Source organism: Vicugna pacos, chromosome 7, assembly GCF_048564905.1.
Source record: "Vicugna pacos chromosome 7, VicPac4, whole genome shotgun sequence".
NCBI classification, from domain to species: Eukaryota; Metazoa; Chordata; class Mammalia; order Artiodactyla; family Camelidae; genus Vicugna; species Vicugna pacos.
Window position 1 is genome coordinate 80,605,717 of NC_132993.1, and position 17,276 is coordinate 80,622,992.

The 17,276-nt window shown below is 36.9% G+C and overlaps 1 protein-coding gene across 3 annotated transcripts in view; it reads left to right on the top strand.

Annotated features, from left to right (window-relative positions):
- Positions 1-17,276, top strand: part of SUGCT (succinyl-CoA:glutarate-CoA transferase) — a 550,122-nt gene that overhangs the window by 15,687 nt on the left and 517,159 nt on the right. For all 3 annotated transcript variants that reach the window (XM_006198531.4, XM_072965240.1, XM_072965239.1), the window contains exon 6: positions 6,248-6,368. In XM_006198531.4, coding sequence (XP_006198593.2) covers positions 6,248-6,368 — 121 coding nt within the window. The remainder of the gene's footprint in view (positions 1-6,247; positions 6,369-17,276) is intronic.

Consider the following 17,276-nt stretch of genomic DNA (forward strand, 5'->3'; position numbering starts at 1 on the left):
TGCATCAGATCATATTGTCTTGTCACATCTTCAGAATTTGCCTTGTAAATGAAGTATTACAATGTCCATTTTCCCAGGAGGTGAAATGAGTCTCAAAGGGGCTTGAGTAATTCTCTGAAGATCTCATAGCTAGTAAAGGGAAGAGCTGAAATTTGAACCCTGGGTCTACCTCACTGGAGAGCCCAAGTTTTTTGTAATACTTATTCAGATGGCTGGTGTGTCCAGACCTGATCTTGGCATCTTTCCTTGAGTGGGCAGGACAATGGTTAGGGTCACACCCTAGGCGTGCACTGTTGGGATTCAAATCCTGCCTTCTCTACTTATTAGTCATGTGACTTCAGGCAGGTTACTTAACTTCTTTAGGCCTTAGTTCCCTTAATACCAAAATGGGGATTCTTTATAGCATCTACTTCTTAGTGTTGTTAGAATTGAGCTAATATGTGGAAAATTTGTAGCAGAGGACCTGCCACAGTCAGCGTTCATTAATAAGCATTGGGTATTATCACTGTTCCTGATGCACATGAAGTTGGATCATCATATGACATGACATTTGTTTGCCATCCTTATTAAAGTTTAAAATCTGATGTAATGGATGTAAATCTACTTGATTAGAGAACCAAAATCCTGAAGTTAGTTTTATACCAAAGTATTAACTTCAGCTTCATTGCTCTGATGCTACTTTCCTCATCTATCTGGCTGAGTGAAAGATAATGTCTTCTAATTGTTAAGATTAGAAACAGTGACCATCCACTTTGGTTTCTGGTGGATCAATCCAACAAATTTAGAATTTCACTAGATATATTTGAACTCAAAGCTTGATAAATGTCTGGATTTTACCGCCCTATTTTCATACATCTCTTCTATAGCCTAAATTAGGTTTGTTTGCTTGTTTTTATTTTCTTTTTCTGTTGGAAACTTAGTTTGATTTTTCTAAATTGTTCTCTGTTATCGTTGCCCTGCTCTGTTTTTCTGTGGTAGCTGCCCTCACCTTGGACCCAACTCCCATTGTCTTCATTTTCAGGCCCTTCTTTTTATCTTTTTAGTAGTAGTAGTTATTATTATTATTATCATTATCATTATTATCATTAATCTATGAGAGTGCTCTTAATTCTTATCATTCTCTTTTTATTTTATGTTTCTCGGTTCCATCTTCAGTGTTCATAGTTCTTTGCTTCTTTGCTTCCATTTCAGAACATTCTGATTATTTTATCCCAAATAGTACAGGTTTCTGATTTTAACAAATACTTTGCAATTTCATGAGAGTTTTTCAGTGTGGCAGTGTTAGGTGGAATTCATAACTCTTGCTACTAAGACATCAGGGTACATTGGAATATTTTAGGCCTAAGTGTATAATTCCAACCAAAATACATGAATTTGCTGAAACTTCTTTCTCACTCTCTGTGGACCCTGCCTGTGTCCTCCATCACACTGTAATAACTTTAAATTGTTTCATTATAGGCATGGTTTCTTGTCATGTCTGATTGATAACAATAAAGGACAATTCAACTCATATTAACTTAAATAGATTATTTGGGGTCATTATTCATGTCCATTGCTTTTAGCTAGTTATACCATTCATAAGTTATATATCTTACTCTCTAGGGGAAAAATTATTTTTTGCCTGGCCTTTTCATTATTTATGGAATGGAACTCTTTTGGCGAATAACAAAACAACCTCTGCATTCATAACTTAGTGTCTGTGATTGCTAATACAATGGATCTAGTTTATAGAAATGGTTCCAGAGTATTACACAAAGCAATCAACTGGATACAGGAGAGCTCCAAAAAGTATGACTCCTTTTTCACCCAGGCTAACTAAAAACGGTTGTTGAAAAACAAAACTCTGCTTAGAAAATCTGTGTATTTTCATGGCAATACTATTTGATAGCTTTCTAACATGTCATCTATATTTCAGATACCTCTCTGTTAATTAGTTGATAGTGACAGTATCCATGTTGTGGGTATGAATCATGACCAGTAAAGCAGTGTCAAAAATTCAAACATACAGAAAAGTTGAAAGAACCATATAATAAACTTCTGTTTACCCTCTGCCTAGATACAACAACTTTAACATTTTTCTATATTTATATTATTTACATAATAATACCTGTGGTACGTGTGTTTGTTTTTATTCAGGTATAGTTCGTTCACAATGTTAGGTTAGCAGAATGATTCAGTTATACACACACACATATTCTTTTTCAGATTCTTTTTCATTATAGGTTATCACAAGATATTGAATATAGTTCCCTGTGCTATTACAATAGGTCCTTGTTGTTTATCTATTTTATATTTAGTAGTGTGTATATGTTCATCCCAAACTCCTAATTTATCCCTACCTGTTTGTGTGTTTTCGAACTGTTTGTAAGTAAGTAGAATATATCATGAAACTGTGTCCTTAAATCCTTCAGAATACATCTCCTGTGAGTAAAGACATTCTTCGACATACATGTAGAAGTTATCTTATGATTTTTTTATTCATAAATGTGGTTAACTTATTATCATCACTTCCCCTCTATTTCTGATCTTCTTTATCCAATTTGTTCTTAAATTATATCTAATGAAGACAACTCAGAATTAGGTATTCTGTATTCCAAATTGATTTTAGTTTTTTTTTTTTAAACTCTGTGACTGGAAGGAAGATACTTTTTTTCCCCAGAAGAAAATAAAAAGAATAGTGGGTTCTCTAATATGCAAAATTATGCTTTTTTTTTTCATTGCGGGCTAGATTCTAGAATAGATTATATTAGGTGATCTGTGAGCACCTAGTTGAGGAAGAGGTACTCACCAGTAAAACTGGGAACCAGTCTCCCCCCCCCCTTTATTTCCTAGTAGATCCTTGTGTCAGGAAAATTTGGTAAATATTTGGTCTCCACTGAAACAGTTGACTTGTATAATGCCTGTAGGTAGTTTGGAGAGCCATAAAACTCAGGGAACTTTCTGTAGACTCTGATTTCCACACTGCACTATTTAAAATTTTAATGAATGACTTAGCTAAAACTTTAGGGAACATACATGATCTTTGAAATGGGTGAATATCCTGAAAGAGAGAGGAAGAGAGAATGTGTTGGATGGTAGACTCACTAAGAATCAGTGTCTAGTAAAATGCTAGTATATATTTTTTCAAAATAAGTATTTATAAAATGGAGAAAAGAATTAACTTCTGTGCTATACACTTTTCCAGGAATGTTTTATTAATACATATAATGCATATGCATTGAGTTCATGGGTAATCATAGAGAAACTACTGGGCATCTTTATCAGTAGAAATCTTTAGCTCTTAAACTCAGCTTTTCTGTATTTTTCTTATAACATTGTAGAGCCAGACTACATGGTACTTTGAATACAGCTCTTTTTAGCTTAAAAATTTTTTTTCTTGTTAAACAAGTAATACCTGTTCATGGCAAAAAGATGAATATTTTAGGGTATCATATCAAATCTCTTTATGCCCTGTATACTCATTTTTTTCCCTGATAAACATGAGATAATACCATATATATTATTTTTAACTCTTTTTTTGTTGACTTTATATATTCTGAATACTTTTTTGTTAGCATGACTTATCTTATTGAAACAGTTTGTGGTCTTTCTGGATACTTTATGTGGATTGAAATGTGATTTATTATTCTATAGAAATCTAACAATGCAAATACCCTACATAGTTAAAAATTTTAAATTGTAGTTTAATATACAACATAAAAATGTCATTTTAACCATTTTTACTGTACAATTCAATGGCATTAATTACATTCATAATTTTGTGCAACTATCCCTGCTACCTATTTCCTAAATGTTTCATCACCCCAAATAGAAACTCTATTAACCAATAATTCTCCACTTTCCTCTCCCCTCAGCCTCTCATAACCTCTGATTTACTTTCTGTCTCTATGAATTTGTCTATTCTAGATATTTCATATAAGTAAAATCACATACTATTTGTACTTTTGCATCTGATTAATTTTACTTAGCATAATGTTTTCAAGGCCCATCCATGTTGTAGATCAGAACTTCATTCATGTATCAGAACTTCATTCCTTTTTATAGCTGAATAATATTCTGCTTTATGGATGGACACATTTGTCTGCTAATGGACACTTGGGTTGTTTCCACCTTTTGGCTATTGTGAATAATGCTGCTGTGAACATTTGGATACAAGTATGTGTTCAAGTCCCTGCTTTCATTTCTTTTGAGTATATACCTAGGAGTGGAATCGCTGAGTCATATGGTAAATGTATGTTTAACTTTTTGAGGAACCCATACATGTTTTTAAAATTAAAAATAATTTATCAAATGTTATTTGCATAAGGTACTATACTGTGCACCGTATTGAACATGCAGTGGAGATGACTGATATAGAAGCTTACAAAAATGTGTTTGATGTAGTTTGTTTTCTTTAGTGTCTGCAAGAGTGACTTGTTGGTAGTAGACAGAAGCTCAGAAAAATTTGCAGAATAAATTGAAGTGGAACTGTGGCTTTGTGTTTTATTTATACTAACACCCACTCTTCCTCCAAATTTCCCAAGCATTACTTGGTAGAATTATTACAATAAATAAACTCATCTTTTTTAGGGCTCTCCCTGGAGTATACTGCATAGAGTTGGCCGTGTGAGGGGCAGCTCAAATATTAATTGGCCCCTGAAATTTGGAAAGGATGCCTGTATGGCTTGAGATTTGGGGTGCATATTTGAAACCTTTGTCTCACTTTCCTGTAACCTAATGTAGTTATCACTCCTCTCCTGACACATGGTTACTTGGGCTTCTGGTGCCTCTGTTTTGGGAGCTGGAGGATGACAGCTTACTTCCCTGTGATGCCTCACTCAGTTTATTTACACATTTACATCTACAGTTTATGTAAATTCAGACTTTTCCATCTAGGGCAAAGGATGGCAAACTGTGCAGGCCCAGTTGGATTTGTTTTAGTACAGACAATGAACTAAGGACAAATTTTACATTTTTAAAGATTGTTAAAGAAAAATAAAGATGAATATGCGACACGGAATGTATGCGGCCTAAAAAGGCTAAAATATTTACTATTTGACATTTTATAGAAAAAGTTTGCCTACCCTGATGCAGAGCCTTATTCTATTACACTAGCCTGTATATGTGAGAATGTATTTAAGTCAACATGGCAATTAGAAAATTATTGAATAGTTGTTAGTCACTTGGACATGTTTAAGAATTAACGTAATGAATTTTTCTGGATGATCTAATACAATTTTTGTCACGACTTTAAAAAAGGCTTTTAAAGATATGTAGCTGCAATTGAAATTTTAAAAAGAATTGTAAGATTAAGGTTTACAGTGACTTACTGTCCTCCAGTTCCTATAGCAGTGATCTGGGAATCAAAATCTGGGACTTGTTTCTGACAGTTATTGATTCACTGATACACAGTTTAGAAGTTTTAAAAAAATGGTTTATTTACAAAACAGAAATAGACTCACAGACTGTATTATGGTTACCAAAGGGGAAATGGGGTTGGGGGCGAGAGAGAAATTAGGAGTTTGGGAATAACAGATACACGCCATTCTATGTACAATAGATAAACAACAAGGACCTACAGTACAGCACAGGGAGCTATATTCAGTATCTTGTAATAACTTACAATGGAAAAAAATCTGAAAAATGTATGTAACTGAGTCACTTTGCTGTACACCTGAAACTAGCACAACATTGTAAATCAACTATACTTCAGTTAAAAATAAGGTTCATTAAATGCATTTAAAACTTTTTGGAAAGAAAGCATCTAGAAAGTATGAAGGCTATTCAGAATCATGTTTACATGTATTAAGTACTGACATGTACATGCTGTAACGAGGAATATTACATAATAAGGATGGAGAGGAGTAAAGACATTGTATTTAGTTTTTTGTAAAGGGGTTAAAAATATTTTTCATATGTTTTATGTACCTGTTTTTTTCTACCTAAACTTCTGAGAATATATTTGGACAGAGCATGTAGCCTACATATTTCTTACATTCAATGTAAGTGGAATCCACTTAATACCATGGTATTAACTGAAAAGTTTAATAACTATTGTTTTACTGGCAGTAATACCACAAGTAGTCGACCAGAGTCTTCCTGTTTATCTAATTATACTTTGTAATCCTACTTTTCCTGTAATTTTTCTGGGCTGTTACGAAGTGAGGATCAATTGTGTTTACTGAAATTAGAATTCTATCATATGGGGATTTGTTGAGAGTTTGGAAGTTTCTTAAGAAGTCTGACGCACGTTCACCTCTTCCTCCAGCTTGCAGCTGTCTGTGATGTATTTGTGGAGAACTACGTCCCTGGCAAACTGTCTGCAATGGGCCTGGGATATGAAGACATAGACAAGATTGCTCCTCATATTGTCTATTGTTCCATCACAGGTATTTCAACTCCACACCCTCGCCAGTGAGTAGGTTTTCCAATTTCTGTGTTTCTTGCTTTTTATGAGAAACCTCTTGCCAGTGTTGTTTTTCTTGAAGTGATTCTGCTGTCTCTCCCTGCCAAGCCACGTTAGGTTGTTGAAAATTAACCACTAAAGAATATTAACCTCAATCAACATTGTTCATATATTTATCGGCTATGTGTAGTTCTGTGAATTGTCTGACTGCAGTTTTTGCCAATTTTCCTATTGCTATTTTGAAAATACTAACAAAGTACTATTATGGACTAATATACAGAATTGCAGGAGAAATACTAATTGGCTTTAAGATAGCACGGGAACTGAACATACTATTTCAGCGTGTTCAAAAGTGCTAAGCCAAGCGAAGGAAAAGTGTACTATGAAGTCTTCTAGATTGTTCAGCCCTGGATGGTGAACTTCATCTGTGTGTGTGTGTGTGTGTGTGTGTGTGTGTGTATGTCTCTATGTGTAGGTGTATCTTTAGGCTAAAGGGAAAAAAATGATCACATTAGTTGTCTTTACATAGTTTATAAGCACTTACCTATTAATTAAGAGTACAATATTAAGAAGTAGCTCTTAGAAAGTTACGTTAATAGTTTTTGTCCAAATAATTTGTAATATTTTCAGATTTTATTAATTCATCCACCATTTACTGCAGGCCTATGATCTGCCAGGCAGTGCTCTAAGGTTCTGGGATACAGCAGTGAATAACATGTATCTGTGGTCTCAAGGAGATTTACATCCTAGGTTAGAGAGATAAGTAGTAAATAAATAAACACAATCTTTTGTGTTTTGTTTCTTGTAATTGAGTCCAGTAGTGATAAGGTCTGAAGAGAGAAGTCAAACAGGGCAAGGAGGATGAGGTGAAGAGGGTCTGTTTTATGCTGGGAGGTGAGACACGGCTTCATCAGTAAAGGGGACATTTGAGCAGAGACCTGAATGAGATAGAGGAGTGAATCGTAAGAGCTGTTGGCAACAAGGGTTTCAGGAGGGGGAACAGCAGGTGCAGAGGACCTGAGGCAAGAATGTGTTGGACATGTTTGAGGCCCATCAAGGAAGGCTGAAACAGCGAGGATGAGGGGGAATATAATACGAAGAAAATCAGAGAGATGATGGTTATTAAGATTATAAAGGGCTTGTGCGCTGCTCCTAAGGAATTGGGCTTTAACTTCGAGTACGATTGTAAGCTAATGGAGAGTGTTGAGCAGAGGAGTGATATGGTCTGACACATTTAAACAAATTTTTATTGAAGCATCATTAGTTTACAGTGTTGTGTCAATTTCTGGTGTACAGCACAGTGCTTCAGTCACATAGGAACGTACATATATTCATTTTCATATCCGTTTTCACCGTAAGTTACTACAAGATACTGAATATAGTTCCCTGTGCTATCCAGTGTGAACCTGTTGTTTACCTGTTTTATATCTGACACATTTTTAAAAGGATCACTCTAGCTACTGTGTTGAGAACAGGCTGTGGAGGACAAGGATGGAAGGGGAAGAACAATTGTGAGGCTACTGAGATAGTCCGGGTCAGAGATGACGGTGGCTTGCATCAGGGTCGCAGTGGCCGAGGTAGTTGAAGAGTGACAGAGTTCTGAATATTTTCGAGATGAGTGGATACGATTTGCAGGATGAGATGTGAGTATCAGGGGAAGTCTGGAGTTAGGAATAACGCTAAGGTTTTGGCCTGAGCAGTTAGGAGAATGGAGTTGCTATTTATGGAGTTGAGTGAGACTGTGAGAAGCAGTGTTCATAGAGAGAATGTCAAGAGTTTGGATTTGGGCACGTCTAGCCAGAGACCCCTCTTAAAAATCCGAGTGGAGATACAGAGCAAGGGATTGGAGCTGAGTCGGGTGGTGTGAAATGTGTTAGTTATGAACAGACATGTGGTACTTGACGCCTGTGCTTAGATCATTTAGAGAGTGAGTGTAGAAGGAAAAAGGAGAGTCTGAGGGGCTGAGGCTGATGCACGGCAATGACTAGATGTTTAGGAGGTGATGATGAATCAGTGAAGGAATTGTCAGTGGGGTGGGAGGAGAACCTCCTGGAGGTGAAGTGAGGAGAGTGTTTATCTTCATAGTCAGTTTAAGCAGAAGAGCATGAGACACAAAGCATATATGGGCCGGAATTACTTGCATTTCCTAAATTCACCACACTCGCTCTCATGGCACAGCCTTTGCAAAGGATGCTCCCATCGCTTGGAATGCTATTCCCCTGCCACATGTGACAACTCTCTTTTTGTCCTCTAAATCTCACCCTGGATGTCACTGCTTCTGTGCAGCCTCTTTTTCTTGACCCTAAAGATTGGGTTGGGTGTTGTCTATCACATGTTGCATTTGCCTCTTTTCTTGTCTGTCTCCCTGGCTATCCCGCAGGCTCATGTTCTGTGTCCAGCGCTTACTCCATTCCCAGTTCTATTCCCAGTTCCACACACAGTGCAGAGTGCATGGTAGGGGGTTTCTTAAATCAATGAATGAATAATCAGAACTTGACTAAAGAGTTTTTAATAGCTGCCATTTTTTTTCTGCATTCCGCTTATCAGAGATAAGAGCAAGTTGTAAATGTTATGTTCACATTTTCCAAAGAAACTTTCAGAGGATAGCCTGGAGTTAGGGGGTAGTTGGCCTAATCTGTTATTGCTCATATAGTTCTTCCATAGCGCTGTACAATGATCATTGCTTTAAGGTACCAAGAGAGTCTGTACCGTGAAGTAAATATTCACTTATTGTCATTAGGTCACTATGCCTTAGGTGTTTTCCTAAGGCATGGAAGGGAACTAGTACATTTAAAAAATATTGTAAGAAGGAACCAAGCTAAAACTTTTTCTCTTTATATTTCAGTAAAATGATCTTAAAACAGATATCTGAAAATCTTGTTTTACTATAAAAGTCACAAAACTGTTATAAAATATTTATTATTCATGAAATTATAATAACCAAAATACTCCTATTTCTGTGCATTTAGGTTAATTGAGATATTATAATACTTCGACTGAGACATATTACTTTAGTATAAATAGTGCTTTTCACAGTGTAATTATCTATATGGTGGTATTTTTGTATAAAGTAAGCTATAATTGCAATGCTCGGCTGATTGTTATTCTTTTAGGCAGGATGAAGAGCCCAGTGATCATTAGCTTCTCCACTGAATCAGTGTGAGAGACAGGTTCTGTACATAGTAGATCTTTGCCACTAGACCTGACTCTTTTTCAGATGTGCTATTATATAGGTCTGTAATCACACTTCGGCTTTTGTGTCTATCAGTACGGACACGTGTGAGAAAGAAGGAGAGACTTTTCCTTAGAATCTCACAATCCAATAGAAATGTTGAGGTCTAAAACACTAAAATAGGTGAAGTGTTATCTTCTGAACTACCCAGTTTCCATAAAGTGCTGCATCACTAGCAAATGCAAAATCTTACATGACAATAAGTATTTGTTTCTCATTCCTGTGACTGTGGGTCGGCAGGGATTCAGCTGATCTAGACCTGCTGGGTTTGGCTCCAAGTCGCCAGTCTGCTCTGCACGTGTCCTAGTCCTCGGACCAGTGGCTACCAAGTGCATGCTCTCCTCACAGTGAAAGGCAAGGGTACCGGCGAACAAGCCTAATCCCCCAGGCATGTTCAGAGCCTCTGCTCACACCACGTCTGCTACTTTTCCTTTGGTCAAGGCAAGTCATGTGGCCAAGCCTGACACCAGCGCAGTTAAATATATCCTACTCTGGCGGCAGAGCCTCCAAGGTCACATTGAAAAGGGCATGGAATCCGAGAAGGATGAAGACTGGGAATAGGACTGTATTTCATCACATCACCCAGCTAAATAAAATGCTAATCCCACTCAGGAAGCCTCACACTCCCCAAAGTTTCCTGTCTATAACCAACTATGGTTAGAATCAAAAGTTCTGGGCCTTGTCTTGTGACTGGAGACTCTCTAAGTTTTCTTCTAGTTCTCGGATCCTGTATTAGCATTTTAGTGTGGCAAAGGGCCTTGGGGATAGGTTGTATAATTCAGTGGTTCTCAGCCAGGGGACAAGGGGAGTATCATATACTTTTCTATAATAGAGATGGGGAATCAGGGGTGACGGGGAGAAGCATGTGTAGTCTGAAAAAGCAGCTCTCCTATAATCCTCTATTTCCCCATCTCCTGACAGTTGTGAGAAAAACATTCACACAGTTCATTCTCCTTTATTTCCTGATAAGGAAACAGATCCAGAACAGCTAAGGGACCCAAGGTCCCTATATAATGACAAATGGGTTTAAAACTCAGGCTTCTTGACTTAATATTAAATGCTTCTCTGCTGTCCGTATTTAGACGTCTATCATTGTTAAGTGATGACATGGACTTTGTGATTACAAGACATGAACAAGTCTACTTGAGAATATGTATTTTTGCTGTTCTCTTTTGTTTGTTGTTAATCATATTTGGAATGGTGGAAGTCATGAACAACTTTGCTCATCAGGGAGTCTAAATTTCAACAGCTTCTTTTGGAAGCAACAGTCATTTGTGAGTCATGAGTTTGTGGTGCATATAAAGCAGGGGCCATTTCTTTTCTGTTCTTTCTTTTTTTTTTTTTTTTAGCAGTTTGATATTCTTGGTAATCCGTGTATGTTTTCATTATTTTGTAAGATTGATCAGATCAGTCTTAAGTTGCATGTGATATTATCAGGATCCTAGACTTTCCTGATGTTTCCCAGTGGTATTGATGTCTTGTCAGTGCTTTCCAAGCCCAAATCGTCTGTTCTCATTTGCATGTTGGCCTTATTGCTGATGAGAGTAATCTTAGAACGGTTGGGAGACTTACTGTAATGCACTCTGACAGTTGTGTGATTGAGGTTGCCTCAGTTGAAATCTGGTCTGCGGGACAAAAATGTGCGACTGATCATGAGGGGGTAAAGACCGGATTATTTTTTATTAGCATGGTCTTCTTATCATTTCTGAAGAAGCTGAGCATTAACATTAGGGGGCAGTGTTTAAAAAGCTATAATTCACCAGCAGTTTTTGAGGAAACTAGTGTTTCCTGTGTACCATTGGATAGAGAGGATCTCTGAAAGGACATATTTATATTTTTTCAGAAGTATTTCTTTTCAAAATGACCATTCTCTACTTCTCTGTACTTTTACAAGTATAATGGTATTTTCCTTAGCAATTTAAAGTTGTACCTTTTTTCCATTGTGTCTTCTGAGGATGTTATGAATTATAAAAATTTAGCAGTAAGAATGCTCTCTGCCACATTTTAAAATATTAATTTTTTTCTTCATGTTAACTTCATTACTCTTCCTTTCTAGAAGGATAAACATTACATTATGTATTGGCTAGCCAAATTTTGTGGTAAGAACATTGTGTATACCCTTTAGTAAAATTTCTTGTTTTTTTTTTAAAGGACTTTGCAAAGTACCGTTTTGATTTTTGTGAACCCCCCAGGGGCATTTTCTTAATCTCTGTGCATGTGTGGACACATTGGGGGATTCCACTTGGGGACAGGGCCTCATGAGGAACTCAGGACTCAATTCAGGGAGACTATCCCAGGGAGTTAGACCCACTCTTTAGTTTTAAACAGAAAAAGCCTGAGAGCTCTACTTATGAAATGAAGAAATAGCATATGTAATGATGAAGGGGCGAGAATAGCCAAGACTGTTTTAAGGAAGAACATAGGCAGATTTGCCCTGTTAGATTTAAAGACAGATTATACAGCCACAGGAATAAGGCAGCATGGCATTGGCACAAAGATAAAGAAATGGATCAATGGAGCAGAGTAGAGAGTTTTGGAAAATACTGGCACATATACGGAAACATATATGTGTTCATTCTATACACTATATATATAGTTCATTCTATACACTAAAATAATTTTCCAGATGGACTTAAGCCCTACATATAAAAAGTAAAACTTTAAACCTTTTAGAAAATGGTATAGGAAAATATCTTTATGACCTTAGAGTGGGGAAGAATTTTATACACGATAAACGAAACGTACAAACTAGAGAGGAAAAGATTGATAAACTTGACCACTTATTAAAGTTAAAAACTTTTGTGCACCAAAAGCTACCATAAAAAAACAAGAAGGCAAATCACAGACACTTGGAAGATAACTGATAAAGGATTAATAACCAGAATATATTAAAAAAATTCCTTCAAATCAAATAGAAAAAAGAGAATTCAACAGAAAAATGGGCAAGCTCTAGAAAAGGAAACCTGAATGGCCAGTAAAAAGTCACTCAGCCTTGAGCCTTTCGACAAATGCAAATTAAAAGAAAACTAAATTTTCATTTCATGCCTAAGAGATTGACAGACATTAAAAGTCTGACAATACCAGGTGTGAATACAGGAAGGGAACCCCTGAACATTGATGGAGGCCTGCCTGTAAATTGATTGTCTGCTGCAGAGCAGTTTGGCAGGCTGTTTTGAGATTGTACATGAGTCTGCCCTGTGACCCACAGATTCACTTCTAGGTATGTCCTTGTGTAGAAGCTCTCAAACACGTACATGAGAAGGTCCAAAGAAGAATGTTCATAGCAGCATTGTTTGCAATAGCAGAAAAGGTGAAAATATGAAATGAAATATATTTCAGTAGAAAAGGGGGTAAATGAAAAAATAAATAAAAAACCCATTACATGTTAACAAAAAAAAAAGAAAAAAAAGTCAAGTAAAAAAATTCAAATCAGTAAAAAAAACAAAAAAAGGGGGTAAATGTGTACTATAATGGGATACTATTAAGCAATGAAAGGGGTAAATGGGAACTACATAAAATCAACGTAGATGAACTTTACAAATATCATTTTCAGTGAAGAAAAGAAGTTACAATAGATGATGTAATACAGAATGATTATTATTCATGTATAGTTAAAATCATATAAAATATTATTTCTTTGTATTTCAGTCATATGTGATTAAAATACTAAGATATGCATGATGATGAAAAATACTAAATTCAAGAGAATGATTATCCCTGAGGAGTGGGGATGGAGGGGTAAAGGACAGGGAAGGGATACACACAGGACTTCCAAGTATATTTGACAAATAAACTGACTGGCAGGTGCTTGAGTATTTGTTATGTATACCCTTTCATGTTTGAAATAACAGCAACAAAAGATTCAGAAATGCCTGGATAATTCCCTCCCTCCCTCCTCTCCCTTCCTTTCTCATTCCTTTTGTCTTACCATCACCACACCGACACTTATTTCTTGAGCCTCTATAGATTTCTGGCTGTGTTGAGTGTACAGGGCGAACAATGCAGACATGGTTCCTGCCTTTAAGTAGCTTACAGCCTAGTGTTAGAGACATTTCATTATCAAGTTAAAAACAGGATATGGTGTGTGCTAAAATAAACTGTGCTGTTATCAAAGAATTAAAAAGCTTACTGAGGGAGAGTTTAATGGAGGAGAGGATGCTTAAGTAAGTGGGATGGTCAGGGAAGGCCTTTCTGGGAAGGTAACACTGAATAGACCTAAAGTACGAGGAAGAAAAAAAAAAAGTATGAGAAAGAGCCAGGCATGCAAAGAGCAAGGGGAACTAAGAAAGATAACCACTAAGACAAAGGTAAACAGTGAATAGTATTTATCTTTATGGGGAGGGATTAGATCAGTGGGAGGTGGGGGACTTCCCCTTTTTTAAAAAAACTGTGATATAATTGACATATCACATGAATTTCAAGTATACGACATAATTGTTCAATATTTGTAGAAAAAAAAAAAGAGCAAGGGGAGGAGTGATTCAGGCAGAGAGAATATCACGTGATCTAGGTATCTTTAAAGGCCTAAGAGAGCCAATGTGCCAAGAATACCAAAAACTGGGAGCAGAATGCTTGAGAATTCACTGCATGTGGCTGTGCACGCACCATGGCATGCTGGAAGGGATGAGCAGTGGAGGGATATGATTCAGATTACATTAAAAATAATCTTTAAAAGAGGTAGGGATCAAATACTGATTGGCTCACTGAAGAACCTCATTATAAACGTTGGACTTGAAATAAGGTTCATATTTGAGAGAGTAGCTGTCAAAATAAAATTTCTTTGAATTACTAAAAGCCTCCATGGTGTTTCAGAGTCAATAACAGAATGATGAGCCCAAATGGACATGGCAGATCATCTAGCAACTGCATCCAACATTCATATCATGGCAACGATAATACAAAACAAAACACTGCCGCACTCGGATTCTTACCGAGTGAGTTAGTCTGTGTGTGTGTGTGTGTATATATATATATATTCTCATCATTTTCTACATATTCACCACATAACCATGTCTTTTAATAAAGAATAATTAGAAGTCTGCCTGCACCATAAACCCATAGAAATTTTGGAAGGGGGGAAAAGAAGGAAGGAGGGGGGAGGACAAAAGAAGGGAAGGAGGGGGGAAGGGAAATAAGGAAAGAAGGGAGGGAGGAAAGGAGAGAAAGAATCAGAATTAAGTCAAATGGAATAACAATGGGTAAGTTTTTTTTTAACCTAAAAATAGTAGTCCAGTTTAGTTCATGAAGCATCATTTCTAGATTGAATAAATAATCAATACGGATTTGACATTAAAAGGGATCCTCATGGTCAAAATAATTGGAAACTGCTGGTTTAAATTATGAGTGTCTGTTGTACCTCCTTCTAATTTTTCCTCCAGGACTTTAGAGAGTTGTGGCCATCTGTCCAACTGTATTGTTAGTGATCCCTAGCGAAAGTGCGCTTTAACATATTTACCATTTCATACCAAACTCATTATTTAAGTAAACAATGACACCATCTCTGCAGGGGAAGAGAAACTTAGCACAGAAATACAAGGTTTCAAAACACAGCCCATAAAGCTAGAGACTTGAGATTATATTTTGTCTGTAGACATGGACTGACTCCAGAAAGTGACTTTATGCCTTCATTTTATCCCCCCAGGGCATAACCTTTTTATCTTTAAATATTTCTTTTTACCCTTACACATATAACAGATGTGTTATGCAAGTTGGACTCAATGGAGTTTAAGCAGAAACTTTATTCTTTCCCACCCTACCTCTCCAAACCTGCACTCCTGACTCATTTTCCCTGCTTATGGGTGAAATCCCAGGAAAAGTCCTACAGATATTTTTTTCTGGTTATTTTATTTCAAGTATTAAAAAGTCTAGTTCAATCTAAAATCAAAATTTCAGAGTCTTGTACAATTTATGACTTTTCCTTTCCCCAACTTAGGCCTGACCTCTTGAAACCTGAAGTGTGTGTGTGTGTGTGTGTGTGTGTGTTGGAAGAGGACAGTTTCTTCATTCCTCCATGATCCATCTCTTCCCTATTGCTAGCTGCTGTTGGTGATTCCTTCAGAGTCAGGCCCTCTTAGGGAAAACAGTAAATCAGTGGATACAAAAGAGCTAGTGCTACTGTGTGCCCTACTGTGTGCCCGAGGTGCTCTTGGTGGCTCTTTGTCCTATGGGAAGCTTTGTGGGCTCCTCAGAGGCCTCAGAACTGTGTTCTCTCTCTTTAGTCCTTGGCTTTTTGTGGTCTTCCGTGTACAGTGTCTACCTGTTGAGGTCACCTTGACCTACAGGCAGCCCTCATGGGTAGAATTCCTCTTAAAATGAACTAGTTCTGCTCTTCTGGTGGTCCATTTAGCCCCTGGGGAGAACTCCTCCCTCCTCTTCCTCACCAGTAGTAGGAGTGCAGTTTGCTCCCAAGTATGTCAGTTCTGCTGCCTTTCACTGATGTAAACATCACCTTTTGCTTTTGATATTTTTTCAGGCGCATGTTAAGCCCTTAGGTAGTTTAAAATCCCCAGAGTAAAGGCCCAGATCTCTGTTGCTTTTTTTTGAAGTGTCCCTCATGTGGCTTAAAGTCAAAAGGAAGCAGCTTGCTGCTCCCCTGTGGCAGGATGAAATGCCCCGCGTGCTGACAGCTCTTTCTAAGGAAATTTTTGCTGAAGGTCTCATTTACCTTTCCACCTCTTCTCATGTACCATGAAACGGATGATAAGCTAAGGGCAGCAGAACTGGTTTCACCATCTCTTAGCATGACCTGCATTGGTGTTCCAGTTCTTAGGACATTCTTTGTGGGTTTGAAGTGTCAGCTGAAACTGAGGCAAAAGAATGTTTGAAACATTCTTTAACCCAAAGTTTGTGGAAGAAATACGTTTTTCAGGTAGTAAAGAATAGCATTAAGTACAACCAATCTGAGATATCTGTCTTCAAAATTGTGAAGTATGAAAAGATAATATTTAATAAGCTAAAAGTGTTTTTGACTAACTTTGTATACATTTTACATTATTTAAACACAAATTAAAAGGTCAATCATTTCCATATACATAATTTCTAAATAAATGACTTTTCTCAAAAGCAAATACCACTTTAAAGCTGATACTGAATTGTTACTGGGTATAAGGAACATTATGATAATTTTCCTTGGGAAGTCTTTGTGACACTGTGGAATTAAGAAAATCTACTGGGCTGGAACATGGACAAAATGATTACTCATTATGCTAAAAGAGACAAAATTGCTCTTCTTAAAAGAGCTTTGCTGGGTGTAATTAGGGATATGTAGTGAGTACCATCTCATGACACAACTTTATACGTATATGTGTGTTTGACCTACTCCAGTTCTTAGGTGCTTTCATTTTTCTTTTACTGTTGATCAATAAAAGAGAAATCCATGACTTGACAAGAAAGTTGAGGTGTTTTCTCAAAGCTTTAAAATTTCAAAAGCAAAGCGATAGCCTGGGGCTAGAAATATGGTATAAATCTAGAAGCGGTTGGTTTCACCTTTGGTCTCTGATTTCTTATATATGGACATATTGGCTCCTAGTATAAAGAACCTCTTGGGGCCAGAGACCAACAAAAGGGAAAAAGATGACAATGTTACTTAATGTCAAAGCAGTAGTTATTTCAAAACCTTCGCAAATCGAACGTTTCATAGATCGTGCCAGACAGACATGC